Here is a 14991-nt window from a genome sequence, read left to right on the forward strand (position 1 = left end):
TACAACTTTGCAAACTTAAGCCATGCTGCCATGGTATTAGAAAGAGGCGACTTTCTTGTAACTGAAGTCTGTAGAGTCTGAGCTGTAGCTCTCGGGTTCTTGCAATTTCTATAAGCATTGGATAGAATGAACCTTGAATTGACATGTGAGATGACTACTCCTTGAAAGATTGTCAACTATCTTGAAGATTTACGCTTGTGTGTTAAAGAGGACCTTTCACCATATCCGGGCACAGGCAGTGCTATATACTGCAAGAAAGCTGACAGTGCGCTGAATTCAGCGCACTGTCGGGTTTCCCGATCCATGCCCGGTGTAAAGCGCTATCGGTCCCGGTACCGTAGCGCTTTACAGTCAGAAGGGCGCTTCTGACCATTAGCCAGAGACGTCCTTCTGCCTCGCGGCGCCAATCGCGCTGTGGAGCAGGGAGGAACGCCCCCTCCCTCTGCTCACACAGCTTGTCCGTAGACTAGCATTATCAGGAGCGGGAGGGGGCGTTCCTCCCGGCTCCACAGCACAGCGCGATTGGCGCCGCGAGGCAGAAGGACGTCTCTGGCTAATGGTCAGAAACGCCCTTCTGACTGTAAAGCGCTACGGTACCGGGACCGATAGCGCTTTACACCGGGCATGGATCGGGAAAGCCGACAGTGCGCTGAATTCAGCGCACTGTCAGCTTTCTGGCAGTATATAACACTGCCTGTGCCCAGATATGGTGAAAGGTCCTCTTTAAGTTTCTCACTGCAGAATGATGAGCTTAAATTGTTTGAAATGTTTTACAATCCTTCCCATTCTGACGGGAAGCAACAATTGCTTGCCCAAGACCATTTCAGGAGCAGCAGTGTTACTGTTATAAGTCTCCAAAATGCAAACATTCCCCCTTTATGTGCTACTTCCAATACTCCCATTATCTCCGTTTACCCATAAACAATGTCACTACTGTACTTTGTTACAGAACTTTGTTCTATGATTACGCTTTGTCTGTGAAGGAGACTTTGCCTATAGATAACTGCTTAGGGCCAGGGCCCCACAGCAGAGAAACGCCGTGATTTGCCCACAATGGGAACACTCTGGGGAAAAAAAAATCGCGGCGTTTTACAGTATGGGCAAAGTGGCTATGATTCTAGCGAATCCCATGCCAACTTTGTGGTAAAAAACGCCGTGTAGACATGACATGATTTCCAAAACTGGTGCCGTTTTGGAAATCGCAGCATGTCAGATATACCTACGGAAACGCCAGTGGTTTCCCAATAGGTATAATTGTAACAAAGTCCGCAGAATAAAACTCTGCAAACTTTCTTTTTAAAGCGCTGCGGGAAGAATCGCGATGCGTTGCTGCTGCGGTTTTTTCCCAAAGTGCTGTTTTGCTGCAGAACATTTTGTGGGGCCTTAGCCTAAAGGGGTTTTCTGGGCAATTTTTTTTTTTTTTCGTCTTAGTGTTACTAATGGGATAATAAATGCACCCACATACCTATCTTTGTGTTTTGAGTAATTTCTGGGTGTCTCTGGGGGCTGCTGGTATCTCCTGCTTTTGTTTACATGCAATGCTTTCTGTTACCTAACTTCCGCACTAAACCTTTCACCTTCCCCCCCCCCCCATACACCCCCTCTCTATCTATCCCACCCTTCCCTACCTATTCAGCCTGACCCCCAACCCATATTATATACTTATCCCACCCATGCTTCTCCTGGTGAGACGGCTGCTCCTCCTGTATTGCTCCCATACTCCTCAGCAGCGATGAGCCACCTCTGCTGCGCATGCGTGGAGGCACAGTAGAGATGAATTACAGGCGGTGGCGTGCACAGTGTAGATGAGTGCGCACTGCACAGACAGTATCAATACAGGAGGATGCACAGTCTCACTGAAAGAAGAAGCCTGAATGGTAGGCATAATTGAGTAACTGAGTGGATATGGGGTGGGGGGGGGAGTAGTAGTGACGCTCTGTTTCTAGAAATGGGGACACGGATCGTCAGAAAATGTCCCTGAGGCAGTCACATGACCGCCCGAGGGATATGGGTAACTATACATTTTTCATATTTGATGTCATTTAGAGTAGTTTAGGGATTTTAAGTTATCCTGGACAACCCCTTTAAGGACACTTACTTAGGCTGCATTTCTGCAACCTTAGCCTACCCCAAACAACTATATCATGGTTATTGCCGGGACCACAACTACATGCGGGAAGAGTCTCTCACCTCCATGCAGATGGTTCTCCATATGCCCTTAAGCCAGTTTTCAATGCTGTAATGAAAACACTGCTACTGTATTACTCAGGAAAAAAAAATAAAAAATTGGAGCTCAAATGGGTGAAAATATATTTCAATATATTTATTTAACAGGTAAAAAGGGATATAGGTTGACATATAAAGGATAAATACTGGTATTTCCAAATAAATGACGTGCTAGATCTCGCAGCATAATCTTTCAAAAATATAGCATTTTTATTTCATAATTCCATCAACCTTTGCCTAAGTCCAGCATTTTAAAGGGGTTGACCCATCTCAAGGATCCTATCTATACTGGTGGCTTATGTAAATTGAGACTTTTCCTAAATATATTGCTTTAGAAGTTCTGCTTTGTTTGCCTGGTATGTGACCTTATTCCTCCCATTGTTTACAGAGTGTTGATATAACCCCAGACCTATAGGACAAGTGACATTACTCACTGCTCTGCAGGCAGGACAATCATTGAACTAATTGCAGTTTACTATTAAAGCCTGGTCTGTTATCTCTCTATGTAAACACATAGATAACACTGAGCCCATTCTGTACAAGCATCTGCATATTATCTGATCTACATAAGTGTTGTGAGACGTCTCTGGCCCGTTTAGCAAGAGGGAGGAGGAGGGAGGAGAAATACAGGAAGTGAGAAAAAGACTGCAGGCAGCCTGCTGAGACACTGAGATGAGAAAAAACCCTTTAAGTACTGTTTCCAGGCAGAAACAAAAACAAAACCACAACCAAAAGAACGTGGTCAATTCAGGCCTACTAGTCCTTCCATAACACACTTCAAATTAAGCACTCGGGGGATGACCTCTTTGAGGCAACATTTTACTTCGGTATGGAACCTTTGGTAACAGGCTTATTTTCTGGGATAAAAGAGGGTTCCCTCCTCTTTTTTTGGAAACCTGGTTTAGGGTTTCGAACATATCCCAGGAAAAGGGGCAGGCGTACAAAATCATCATACAAGAAAAATAGGAATGGACGATTCATGCTAAAAGTAGTCAGTGATCGCGACAGTACGACGGTTGTGACTGCAGCAGCCTCAACGCCCTCCTCATTCAGCTGCAGTGTGGACTGATGTTCAACACTTGATACAAACAATGGCGAATCTGAAATGCCTTTCAGATTTGGATTTCTGAACAACTGCCCAAGACCTGAAAATGAAGAAAATTACACAATATTAGAACACAACGCATGCTATCTGAATCACAGTTACATACAACCCAGTAGAAAAAGCAAGAAACCCTCTGGTCTATAAGGCTGAAACTATAGGATTAAGGGCTCGTGCTTAGTAAGGGGATGGAGAGTTGTATTATATGTTTGGGCACATTAAAGCACATGTCCATACCAGCTAATAGTTGGTTGGTACAGATTGATGAGCGAATTTTGCAAAAATTTGATTCGACAGTGTCACTGAATTTTCCGATACTATTCTATTTGATTCACATTAACTTACGGCAAATCGCATTAACCCCTTCCTGGCATCCGCCCTAATAGTACACCAATATCTTCAATATAATGTGAGTCAATCATAATTTACAGGACCTGTATACACTATACCTTCCATAGTATAGAAGCTACACAGTATGAAATTGCACCTATACACATATTGCATTTTCTTATGGGACTGGGCTCTTAAGGATTACCGGTCAAGTTTTGGCTACCATATTTTTTTTTACCCCATTTAGCTGTACAACTAACTATGTAGTAGATTAAGAGGTGTTATCCAGCTTTATTTTACTTGCTGCTCCTTGAATCATTGGAAATGTAGTTTGTCCACAGAGTCACTGCATGTAAAAAACAGTGATACAAGGAGCAGCAAGTAAAATAAAGCCAAGCAAAGAGTGTACATGGGAGGGGCCACATGGTGGCTCAGTGGTCAGCACTGCAGCCTTGCAGCACTGGAGTCCTGGTGTTCAAATCCTGCCAAAAAACAAACAAAACATGGGAACAGGGAGTATTTAGCATGGCTGTGGATGTATTTCTAGATATTTTTTGGAAGCTGGATAACGCCATTAAAAGGTTAATTCTTACCGAGGTTGGTCAGAGAATTAGATAGCTCCAGTTTAAAATCCAAATTTAGTTTGGGAACTTTTAAGATTGTTGGTTTCTCCTTATGGAATCTATCATACAGTTCCGTTCTATTAAGGTTATCCAACAGTCTTGAGAGATTCCAGTTCATCTGGTTAGGTATGATGACAACAAAACTCACATTTCCCTTAAAGGGTATTCTGGCCACCTTGTAGGAAAAAAAAATAAAAAATAAAAAATTCAAATAAGAAAAAAAATTCCAAAAAAGTATTTTGACATTTCCTAAATCTGCCCAATAACAATACTGCTTACTTTGTATTTCACTATAGAAAATATACATGCTTATTGTTTGCTTTTTGGGGGTTATAAATGTATATGGGAGTATTGGACTTGCCAATTTACATCAATTTTCCTCTATAGTACCACTCAGTCAAATAAAATACACCAGGCAAAGAAATGAGAAGGTTTTCTGCCTGTTCGGTAGACATAGTCCTAACATTATAGATGCTAAAGGGAACAAAGATTTTATATAATCATCAATATCGTCTATAACATGCTACAATAGTCTTTACAAAAGTTTGCCTCTTGGTAATGTACTTAAGATTTTCTAAAATATGGAAGAAAAAAAAAATAAATAAAAAAACTCATTTTGTTCACTTACTTGACTGTCTAGCTTTTCTAGTCGAAAAAAACTGAGGGGATACTTCGTTGAATGCATCATGTCCACCATCACCTCCTCCTCATCATTTATAGTGAACACATCTGGCGAAGTTTTAGCGGGGTCAAATTTAGTCCTCCAAATTCCTGGGCATAGAAAGGACAACATATTGAATGTTTAAAGAGGACCTTTCATGTCCTCGGGCCCTGCGGTTTTATATACCGCTAGAAAGCTCATAGATGCTGATCTCAGAGGAACAAAAAGAAGGGTAATTGCGCCTCCTTGAGGTGGGAATTTCCTGTGCTGGGATGCGTTTTGGTGACTTGTCCCCAGAAGTCCCAATCGCTTTCCTGGACTTTTAGTTCTAGAGGTAGGTGTAGGATATGGAGTGACTTTTCACCTGGACGATGGTTCACCACATTCAGAGTATATAGCTTTCCTTAATGGAAATTGCTGTTGGATAGACACTGGGAGGTATGGTAGGACCAAAGGGGGGGGGGGGGGGATGTACCCAAAAAAAAAAAAACTTGATGGCGCTCACACCGTCTTCAGACAACACTCAAGTGGATAACAGTGGTTTTTATTGATTGATCAATAAAAACCACCTTTATCCACTTGAGTCTCATCTGGTGACGATGTGAGCGACATCGAGTGTTTTTGGGGTACACCCCCTCCTTTGGTCCTACCATACCTCCAGTGGCTAGAAAGCCAATAGTTTGCGGAAATCAGCACACTGCTGGCCTTCCCATTATGTGCCCTGGGAGAAGAGACATCAGTGCATTTACCAATAGCTCTTCACTGTCAGAAGGGCTTCCTGACAATCTACTTGGGAACGCCCCTCCTGACAGTACTGTCCATAGCACTATACTGTCAGAGGGGGTACTCCTTACTACCCAGCCATTACGCTCATCAGCGAGGAACGCCGCCCCCCCCCCCCCCCAGTACTAGTCTATGGATGAGTACAGTCAGGAGGGGGAGAGCATTCCTCACTACTTAGCGTCATGGATGGGTGACAAGGAACACCCAGTATAGCACTATGGACAGTACTGTCAGGAAGGGAGTTACCCAATAGACTGTGTGAGGAACGCCCTTCTGACAGTGAAGAGCTATCAGTACCTGCACCAATATCTCTCCCCCCAGGGCACATAACAGGAAAGCAGATAGTGCGCTGAATTCAGAACACTGTTGGCTTTCTAGCAGTATATAAAACCTCAGGTGCCCGAGGACATGAAAGGTCCTCCTTAACTGCCTTAAGGCAAGTAAAAGCCAACATTAAGTGATGACCATTTGGTGGACTAAGTTTCCAGTCCTATATAGTATTCTAGCACAGACCATTTAGTACAGGAGCAATACAATAATGCTTCTACTGACTGCTCTGATCACATAGGAAGTGCACCAAGACCAAAACCTACAATGGCCAATACACCAAGGAAATAACGTTACCTTTAAAATGTATAGCGTTCAGGAGCATTAAGACAACATTCGCTGGGATGGTGGAGAGAAAGTTTGGGATTTTCCCTCTGGTGGCCTCCTTAACCCACTTGTTTATGTCCTCCACATTCTGCTGCATATTCTCCAGGAGGTTCGCAGGTTTTGTTCTATATAACCTTTTGGATCTTTCTAGGAAACTATTTTTAATATGAAAGCCTATGGAGAGAGACACGTTACATACCATAATAGTTTGGAGGACAGAAGAGCCCAAAGTGATGGTGGTAATATAGTATTAGATTGGAAACTTTAAAGTGTCAATGTACAGACTACAGAAATTTGGGGCAGAAAAGGAGATCACAAATAATCAGAGTACATATAGCTCTCTCAACCTAACAGACATACCTTTCTGAAAGTACATGCGAGTAGCTACGCTTAAAGAAGTTTCCACCAGCCGCTTTGTCACTTTCTGTAACTTCTCGTGAAGACATTGTAATGACTCCACATGGAGTGTCTCCAGTATTCTCCTTTCTGTATCATTCTCCGCACCTAAATATAAAGCATTTGTTAGTATTGTCCAGTGGGCGCCCTACGCAACAATTCAAGGCTCTATCACGTGCATAGAGTGTTACATTGTTATTACCAAATTGGACCAACCAGTGGAATCCTAACACAGATAGAACAGACCTAGCTCAATTACAGTTATAGTAACTATTCCTCCACAAAGTCACTTTTCCGCACAGTGAGACCTTATTACAGTCACAACAAGGTATCTCCTTATCCACCAATCTTGAGAACTAAGGTATTGTGTATGCCTGTATGAAAGGGGGAGGCAAGTTGGAAAGGTGTGAAGCCACTTTAGTGGAAACAATCAGCAATAGCACACATTGCTGACCCGCCACTCTTCAAATTGGGGTGAAAATGGGGGCACCATTTCTCATGATTGGCGGGGGTCCCAGCAATTTGACACCCATGGATCAATAAGTTACCCATATTCTATGAACAGGGGGTAATATATTGAGACCGCAACACCTCTAAATTGGGGCTGCGGATTGTCAGTATGGTACATATGTAGATTATATATCCTCATTAAAAAAAAAATTTTTTTTGTAGATTGTGAGCCCAATATAGGGATCACAATGTATATTTATTTTCCCATTTAAGTATGTCTTTGTAGAATGGGAGGAAATCCATGAAAACACGGGGAGAACATACAAACTCCTTGCAGATGTTGTTCCTGGCAGGATTCGAACTCTGGAGTCCAGCGCCGCAAGGCTGCGGTGCTAACCACTGAGTCACCATGTTGCCCCCATATCCTCATTAAAAATTCTATAATTATATTCCATCATTGCAGCTCTGAACTTGTATAAATGCAGATTTTAGAGCCATGGAAACAGTCAGAATTACAACTTGAGCAACCACCATCCTTTCTATTGTAACACCAGTTATATAGAGCAATGCATCTAATCTGTACAGTACCATGTTAGCAAGTTATTACCTAGTGCCAGCTGTAAGAGACCAAGAGCGATACTAAAGGGGGACACTACTACATTTGGGTTATTAGATTCCTGGTGAATCTGTTTCAGAAGGTCCTTGCTAAATGTGTTCATTGCATGTTCAAATGTTTGCATGTCTGCGCGGGACAGCTCCTCTCTACAAAGATCTTCAGAGGAGGAGGAGGATGCGAGGTCATCTTTATCTTCCATCGAATGTTCGTCCTGCTGCGGCGCTGCTGCTTGTTCAGATTTATCACCTTCCTCTGGCGCGGCTGTTGTTGTAGTAGATGTAGTAGTTGTAAAGCATTCTGGTAGATGAGGATAGAGATCGCAGAAAGCGTCTGAGGTAGATTCTACAATAGCTGGCTGTGTTGCTTCTGGAAGAGGAGTTGTAGGAAAAGGCGTTGTCGGTGTTTCTGTAACAAATTGTTCATAATCCACTTCCTATTTAGACAAGCGAAAAGTCATGTTAGCGTAAAATGTAATCCTGTTCCTTCTATTCGCTTTAGTTGGAATTTATAGAGCCTGTCATGTCCAAAAACCCAATGACGTACATCATAGGTGCGGTCACCCTGAGAATTCGGGTTTTTGTTTTTATCCAAATCCAATCAGTTATTCCAAAGATATAAGCCCTTTGATAGAGTTGCTGCAAATTAGGCTATACTAGCTAAGTGGGTGGTAACACTGCATGATGTGCATATAGTACACAGAGACCCCACCCCCAGCCACTTGGCTACTATACCCTAATTCGCATCAATTCTAGAAGGGCTTATATCTTTGGAACAACTGAATGGATTTGGATAAACAAACATCAAAATTCTCAGGAAGACCGCATCTATCAGAGAACATAAGTCATGGGGCTCATCAGATATGGCGACAGGCCCTCTAAGAATCTTATTATTGCTAGGAAGTTACAAGTAAAACTATTTAAGGCCATAGACCATAATTTCATCCACAAGTCATACAATCAGTCACTAGACCATTGAGAAAAGTGGTTTTTGCAGGGTCATGTTATCTTAGAGTCACCTTAAGGGTCAGTCCACACAAAGGGGTTTTTTTTGCAGGCGGATTTTGATGTGGAATCAGTCTCATAATCCGACTCCCATTCATTTCAATGGGAGTCACTAGCAGTTTTTACTGCTAGGGGAAAAAAAGCGACATGACCCATCTTCAAGCAGATTCAGGCTGGAAAAACCCATTGAAGTCTATGTAGGTAGAAAAACAACGTGGATTTGATGCTTTTTGTGCAAAAACCACTAGCTTTTTTTTTTTTTTTTTTTTAAAGAGTTGTTTCCAGGTTCATACAGTGTGCTGGAGCAAAAAAAGTGTCAAAAACCCATGTCAACTATAGAGTCATGTAGTTTCCCATAATAACCTTCTAACCAGCTCAGAGAACTTAGGCCTGGTTCACATCTGTGTTCAGTATTCCATTCCGGGACCCCCTAAATGGAATACCGAATGCATGGGCAAAAGTGGTGAGCAATGGAAGCACACAGACCTCAGTCTTATAATGTCCGTACGAGTCATGCAGAGAGGAAAGTAGATCACAAAGTACTTTTCTGTCCATATGTTCCATGCGGACAGCACACAGACCCCATTATAGTCTATGGGGTCTGTGTGCCTTCATAAACTCACCACTTGCCAATGCGGTCGGTATTCCATTGGGGAGTGCATGCGGACACCCCGAACGGATTACTGAACACAGATGTGAACCAGGCCTAACAGATTCAATATGGACTTTTTTTTCCCCCCCTCTTTAAAATACAAGCAAATCTGGTTTTATAAAGAATAAAAGGAAATGCAGTCTATGTGCATGTAGGGATAAGAAGAAAAAATAAATTTGCTATAAAAATTTTTTTATATATATATATATATATATATTTATTTATTTTTTAATAGCATACTTCTTGATCTGGTGACATTTGGTCTATGATCAGACCCAGTTGAATGGGACTGAACAGCAACTGGAAGTTGAAGTCCACTTCAATTCCTCTTCATTCTCTGATGTCTGAACAGGTCCTAGGCCTCAGAGAAACACAACGCTTTTCTAAGGCTGTCCTATTAGAAGAACCCTGTCGATATATACTGTTTGGCCATACGGATATTATAGAAGTCACTGTTTAGGACCACCCTTTACTAGGGCCACGGTCCATACCAGTCAGTTTCCTATGGGTTCAGTGCACTTCTGGTTATTGCCGCTTTCACTCAGTTGAGCAATAGCCTTAGTAATTTACAGGAAAAGCAGCATAGAGATTAGATTGCTAAATGGAGAAGTGTTTAAGTGTTATCAGATCCCTCTACTTTCTCACAAAATACCCTTTAATCCCTGGCAATCAAACATTTAGCATGAGGTCTATTGGGGACCAGCAAACAGAAGCTCACAACTAGAATCAAACCCAAATTACAAACATAAAGCAATTCGCAGAAGCTCGCTCAAACTTTGGCCTCTTACTATCATGAACTAAATCACCCCCTCACAGTCACATACATGCCCTTGTACCATTGGTCACAGAATACAAACAGACGCTCAAAATTCCCCAGGACTTTGTGCTACATGTTGAAACTCCAGTGATGATGAAAGCCTAAAACATAAGAGTATATTCACATGCAACAAGCTTGTTGCAGAAGTTTCAATGCCTGTGCCCATTCATTTGATTGGTATGTGAAGAAATCCATGCGCTTCCCACCAAAGAGACTATTCAGATGAATGGAAAGGATTTTAATTTTCTGCAAAAAAAATTAGCAGTTTACTCTAAGGCCAAGGCCTGGTTCACATATCCATTCGGGGCGTCTGCTTGGAGACCCACCGAACGGAATACCGAATGCATTATAAAGTGGTGAGCAATGAAAGCACCCGGACCCCACAGACTATAATGGGGTCCATGTGTTTTTTGCACGAATCATGCTGGGAGAAAAGTAGTTCTTGTAGAAATTTTCTCTCCACATGATTCGTGTGGATACCAAGCTGAAAACACACAGACCCAATTATAGTCTATAGGGTCCTTGTGCTTTCATTGCTCACTGCTTTTTAATGCTTTCGGGAGGGGGAGTCCCCAAGAGGACTCCCCAAACGGAATACCGAACACATTTGTGAACTGGGCCTAAGGCCACGCGTAGTATAATGCTGGGGAAAAAAAAAATCCGTTTTCCTGTGCAAAATTTTGCCTTATTATTCCTATATGGAAAAAGCCAGGGTTTCCGCAGGTATAATTTACATGTTGCGATATGCAGTTTTTCCCTACAACGTGTGGATGGGATTAATCAGAATCCCATTCACTTTGAATGTACTGTAGAATGCAGCATGGGGGCATTTCGCAACGTGGGGCTTCAGCCTTAAAATCAATTATACCATGTAATATAAAGATTATGTTCTTTTGAATCAATAATCTAGGTTTGGCTCTCAAGCATAGAGCACAAGCTGCATTATTTTCACAAAAATACCTTGTACCTTCCTTAAATACAGGAATTGCTTGATTTTTACCACCATGCTAAATCTACATCAGTTTTGCGGTGGAAATAAAACCTGATATTCTGCAAAATTCACTTTCTTCATGCTGAAGGATAAAAGTAGCAATGAAATACTGCAACATATTTACAGACTACGAATAGTAATCCCCGCACCACAGGGTAATGCACATTGCAGATTTTTCGGCACAGCACACGGATGAGATCTGTGTGCACACCGCAGGAGAATCTACCAGAATACGTCTTAGCCTCCATTCCTTACGAATGATAATATATAGAATAAAAGAGAAGAGTCAGACTTACAGCTGATGAACAGCATATACCAGCCAGGAAGAGGAAGCAGAACACAGCTTTATCCATTCTACTGAAAGGAAAGATATTTCATGTTACATATACTGCGGAAAAGACCAGAACACAATCGCTGTAGTCAGGTTATGTTACCATTACTATACACACAGAGCACGGTCGTAATGTTCTATAAACATAAGAAACCTGTTCCGATCTGATCATGGGAGGTAGTGAGGTTCTTATTCTGCCACCTCGCTATCAGAATATTATTTTCTATGACATTTTTCTTGGATAGGATTCAAAGTACCATCATAACCCACCTGTTCCTGGTGTCCTGCACGGTCTATACCTCACCTGAAAAAGACCAAATGCAGGAGCTCAGAATTTCAACATCAGTTCCTCCCACTCGTGAAGTCACCAGTTCCTCATGCACTACCTCAAACAAATACTTGTCTGCACATTCACCCATGTACAACAGGTTCACTAATTAGTGCAAGCTAAAGTGCAATTAGTAAAGCTAGCCGGGGCCTTTCCAATTAAAAAGGCAATGACGCTCTAGGGCTAGGTTTTTTCAAATCAATAACCGCCTGCTTTTTTTTTTTCTAATGAACAGCACGCTTAGGGTAAGTTCACACTACGTAACGCCGGGCGTGTATGAGAGCCGTACACGCCGGCGTTACAGCAGGGCTGCCGAGCACTTCCCATTCACTTCAATGGGAGCGCTCGTAAACGCCGCTGTTACGAGCGCTCCCATTGAAGTGAATGGGAAGTGTTCGGCAGTCTGCTGTAACACCGGCGTGTACGGCTCTCATACACGCCCGGCGTTACGTAGTGTGAATGCACCCTTACTCTGCATTTAATCTGAGTACTATGTCACTAAACCAGAGATCCTCAGTTTGATAACCGTTAGCTTACAGGTAACATGTGCCAGACATTACTGTAATGTGAATAGCGTTCAGTTATAGACTGCATGTAATATTGTGTGCGCCCGGTTTATCACTTTCACTCTGCAGGAGAAAATGAATATTTATATAAGGTGTAGTTGCACAACGGGTTTTATATCCGTAATCTGGGGTGGATTTAAGGTGAAGGCGAAATACAATCTCTGCTTTATACTTTCTCATAAGTGTTGAATAAACCTGAAAATATCAAAATGCCTTCAGGCGTTATTCACACAACCATGTTTTGTTCATGTGCAGACTGTATTTCTTGTATTTCGGGAGAGACTGCATGGGGACCTCCTAAACAGACTACCAAATGCATTTGCAAGCGCTGTGCAGTAAAAGCACACGGATCCCCATAGACTATAATTGGGTCCATGTGCTTGCCACGTGATCTCAGCACTGAACATGCGATAAGGAAAGTAGATTGTGAACTACTTTCCTGTCCACATGTTCCCTGCAGAGATCGCACACGGAACCCATTATAGTCTATGCGGATCTGTGTGCTTGCAAATGCGTCTGGTATTCCGTTCGGAAGGGTCCACATGCGGAGTCCCCTCGACAAAATACCAACGCAGATGTGAATGAGGCCTTAGACAACTGCAGGTATACATCACACGGGGCACATTTATCAACGTGTTTGCGTCTGAATTTGGTCTCCAGATTTATTTGTTTGAAAAAGGCGCATAAAGAGTTGCAAATCCATTCTACTCTAAGGGTCCATTCATATGGAGGAAAATGGGGAGGAATTTGGTGTGAAATTTCAGCGCTGAGAAAAAGCCTCCCATAGACTTCAATGGGTTCCATTTTCTGCTAGCATGAAGTCAATAGGAGGCATTTTTTCAGCGCTGAAATTCCACACCAAATTCCTCACCATTTTCCTCTGTGTGAATGGACCCTAAGAGTCACGTAAAAAACAGTGCAGACTACAGAAAACAATTGTACAAATATAAGACACACACAAAACTGCCAAGTTAGCAGAATTAACATTAACATCAATTTTATAAGTCATATTCAACTACTTGTGTCAAATCCTAAAATGCATTGCAAACTCAAGTGCATTAATACTGTAGAGCAGAGGCGTAGTGGGAGGCAGAGGGGGCGGTGGACATGGTCACACTCTTCTTTAGGCTAAAGCCCCACATTGCAGAAACGCAGCTTTTTTTGTTGCAAATTTTGCAGCAGTTTTTAAGCCAAAGCCAGAAGTGGATTGAGCAGTAGGGAGTATAAGGCCGGGTTCACACAGGGGTTTTTGGTCCAGATTTTGATGAGGAATCCGCATCAAAATCCGGCTCAAAAAACCACTTCCCTTTGAATTCAATAGGTACCTTTTTCTGTGAGTGGTTTGTTCCCGCTCACGGAAAAAAGAAGCGACATGCCCTTTCTTCAGGCTGATTCACCTGTGGACACCCGCCTCGCGACATTCCCTCCCATCTAGGTCCATTCATTTGGGCCTAATCCAGAGTGAAACGCCACAACTGGAGGCCGGTGCACTGTATGCACTGCATCGGCATCCAGTCATGGCTAGTTGTTTTTTGGACCAGATTCTAAGGTGACCTCCACGTCAAAATGCGGTCCAAAAAACTCCTGTGTGAACCTGGCCTAAGAACTTCCTATATATTTCCCATTCATTTTGTAGCCATTCTTGACTTTGCCTCAAAAAACTGCAGCAAAATCTTCCACCAAAAAATTTTCATTTCCGCAACGTGGGGCCTTAGATTTCTTTTTCTTTTTGGATTTTGTGCGCAAAGTTTGCTCTGAGATGGATAAATCAGAGGAACTTTCTTCATTGGACAAGCTGGATTTGAAGTCATCATTGTAGATCCCGAGAAGTCACTTGTTTCTGCTTCTTTATATACTGTTCTGCTCTGTGTCTGAGCCGTATTTATCATGTAGTTGTGCCTTTTTGATAAATTCGGCGCATTGCGAACACCTGTATAAAAGTTTCTTTTTTTTAAAAAAAAAAAAAAGGCGCAAAACACATAGCAACGACATGTGCATGGAATTTATCAACAGCAGATGCCGATTAGTAAAGTATGCCAGAAATTGAAACGATGCGCAAAAGGTGCAACTACACAAAATTTTGCAGAAAGAGGCGCATTTGATAAATAACCTGCAGTGAGCTCTGCAGGTAGTCTGAAAACTAACATTTGTTAAGGGTTTATTTTTGCTAAACAACAATATAAAGTGTAGCACAAAAAAAATGCATTATGTTAAAGGGGTTGTCCGGAATAAACTGATCTTTCTAATCTAAGATAGCCAATGACCCCACCAGGCCTCAATCACTTTGGTTACCAGAATTGCCTAGATTGCCAGGCACATTTTCCGATTTTCCAATGATGTTCTGTTTCTAGAAGCAGTAAAATGGAACATCTCCTTTACAAACCCACTCCATCATATGTATGTCTTCTGGTCTGGACCTTCTGGACAGGAGACGCCACTTTTTCTGAACAGCCGGTAAGTCGCC

General features: G+C 42.3%; 1 protein-coding gene across 2 annotated transcripts; it reads right to left on the bottom strand.

Moving 5' to 3' along the window:
- Window positions 1-2572: 2572 nt before the first annotated feature.
- SERPINF2 (serpin family F member 2) lies at window positions 2573-11947 on the bottom strand. Of its 2 annotated transcripts, XM_075263619.1 has the most exons (8): window positions 11904-11947; window positions 11599-11656; window positions 7833-8274; window positions 6740-6883; window positions 6350-6553; window positions 4910-5052; window positions 4252-4456; window positions 2573-3371 (listed from the first exon to the last, which is right to left on the bottom strand). In XM_075263619.1, exons 2-8 carry the CDS (start codon window positions 11653-11655, stop codon window positions 3046-3048), a joined length of 1521 nt encoding a protein of 506 aa, XP_075119720.1. In that variant the 5' UTR covers window position 11656; window positions 11904-11947; the 3' UTR covers window positions 2573-3045. The 2 variants fall into 2 exon arrangements, with proteins under 2 accessions (XP_075119720.1, XP_075119721.1); XM_075263620.1 differs by lacking the exon at window positions 11904-11947 and having other exon boundaries at window positions 11599-11659.
- Window positions 11948-14991: the final 3044 nt, after the last annotated feature.

Source organism: Leptodactylus fuscus, chromosome 2 (genome assembly GCF_031893055.1).
Source record: "Leptodactylus fuscus isolate aLepFus1 chromosome 2, aLepFus1.hap2, whole genome shotgun sequence".
NCBI classification, from domain to species: domain Eukaryota; kingdom Metazoa; phylum Chordata; class Amphibia; order Anura; family Leptodactylidae; genus Leptodactylus; species Leptodactylus fuscus.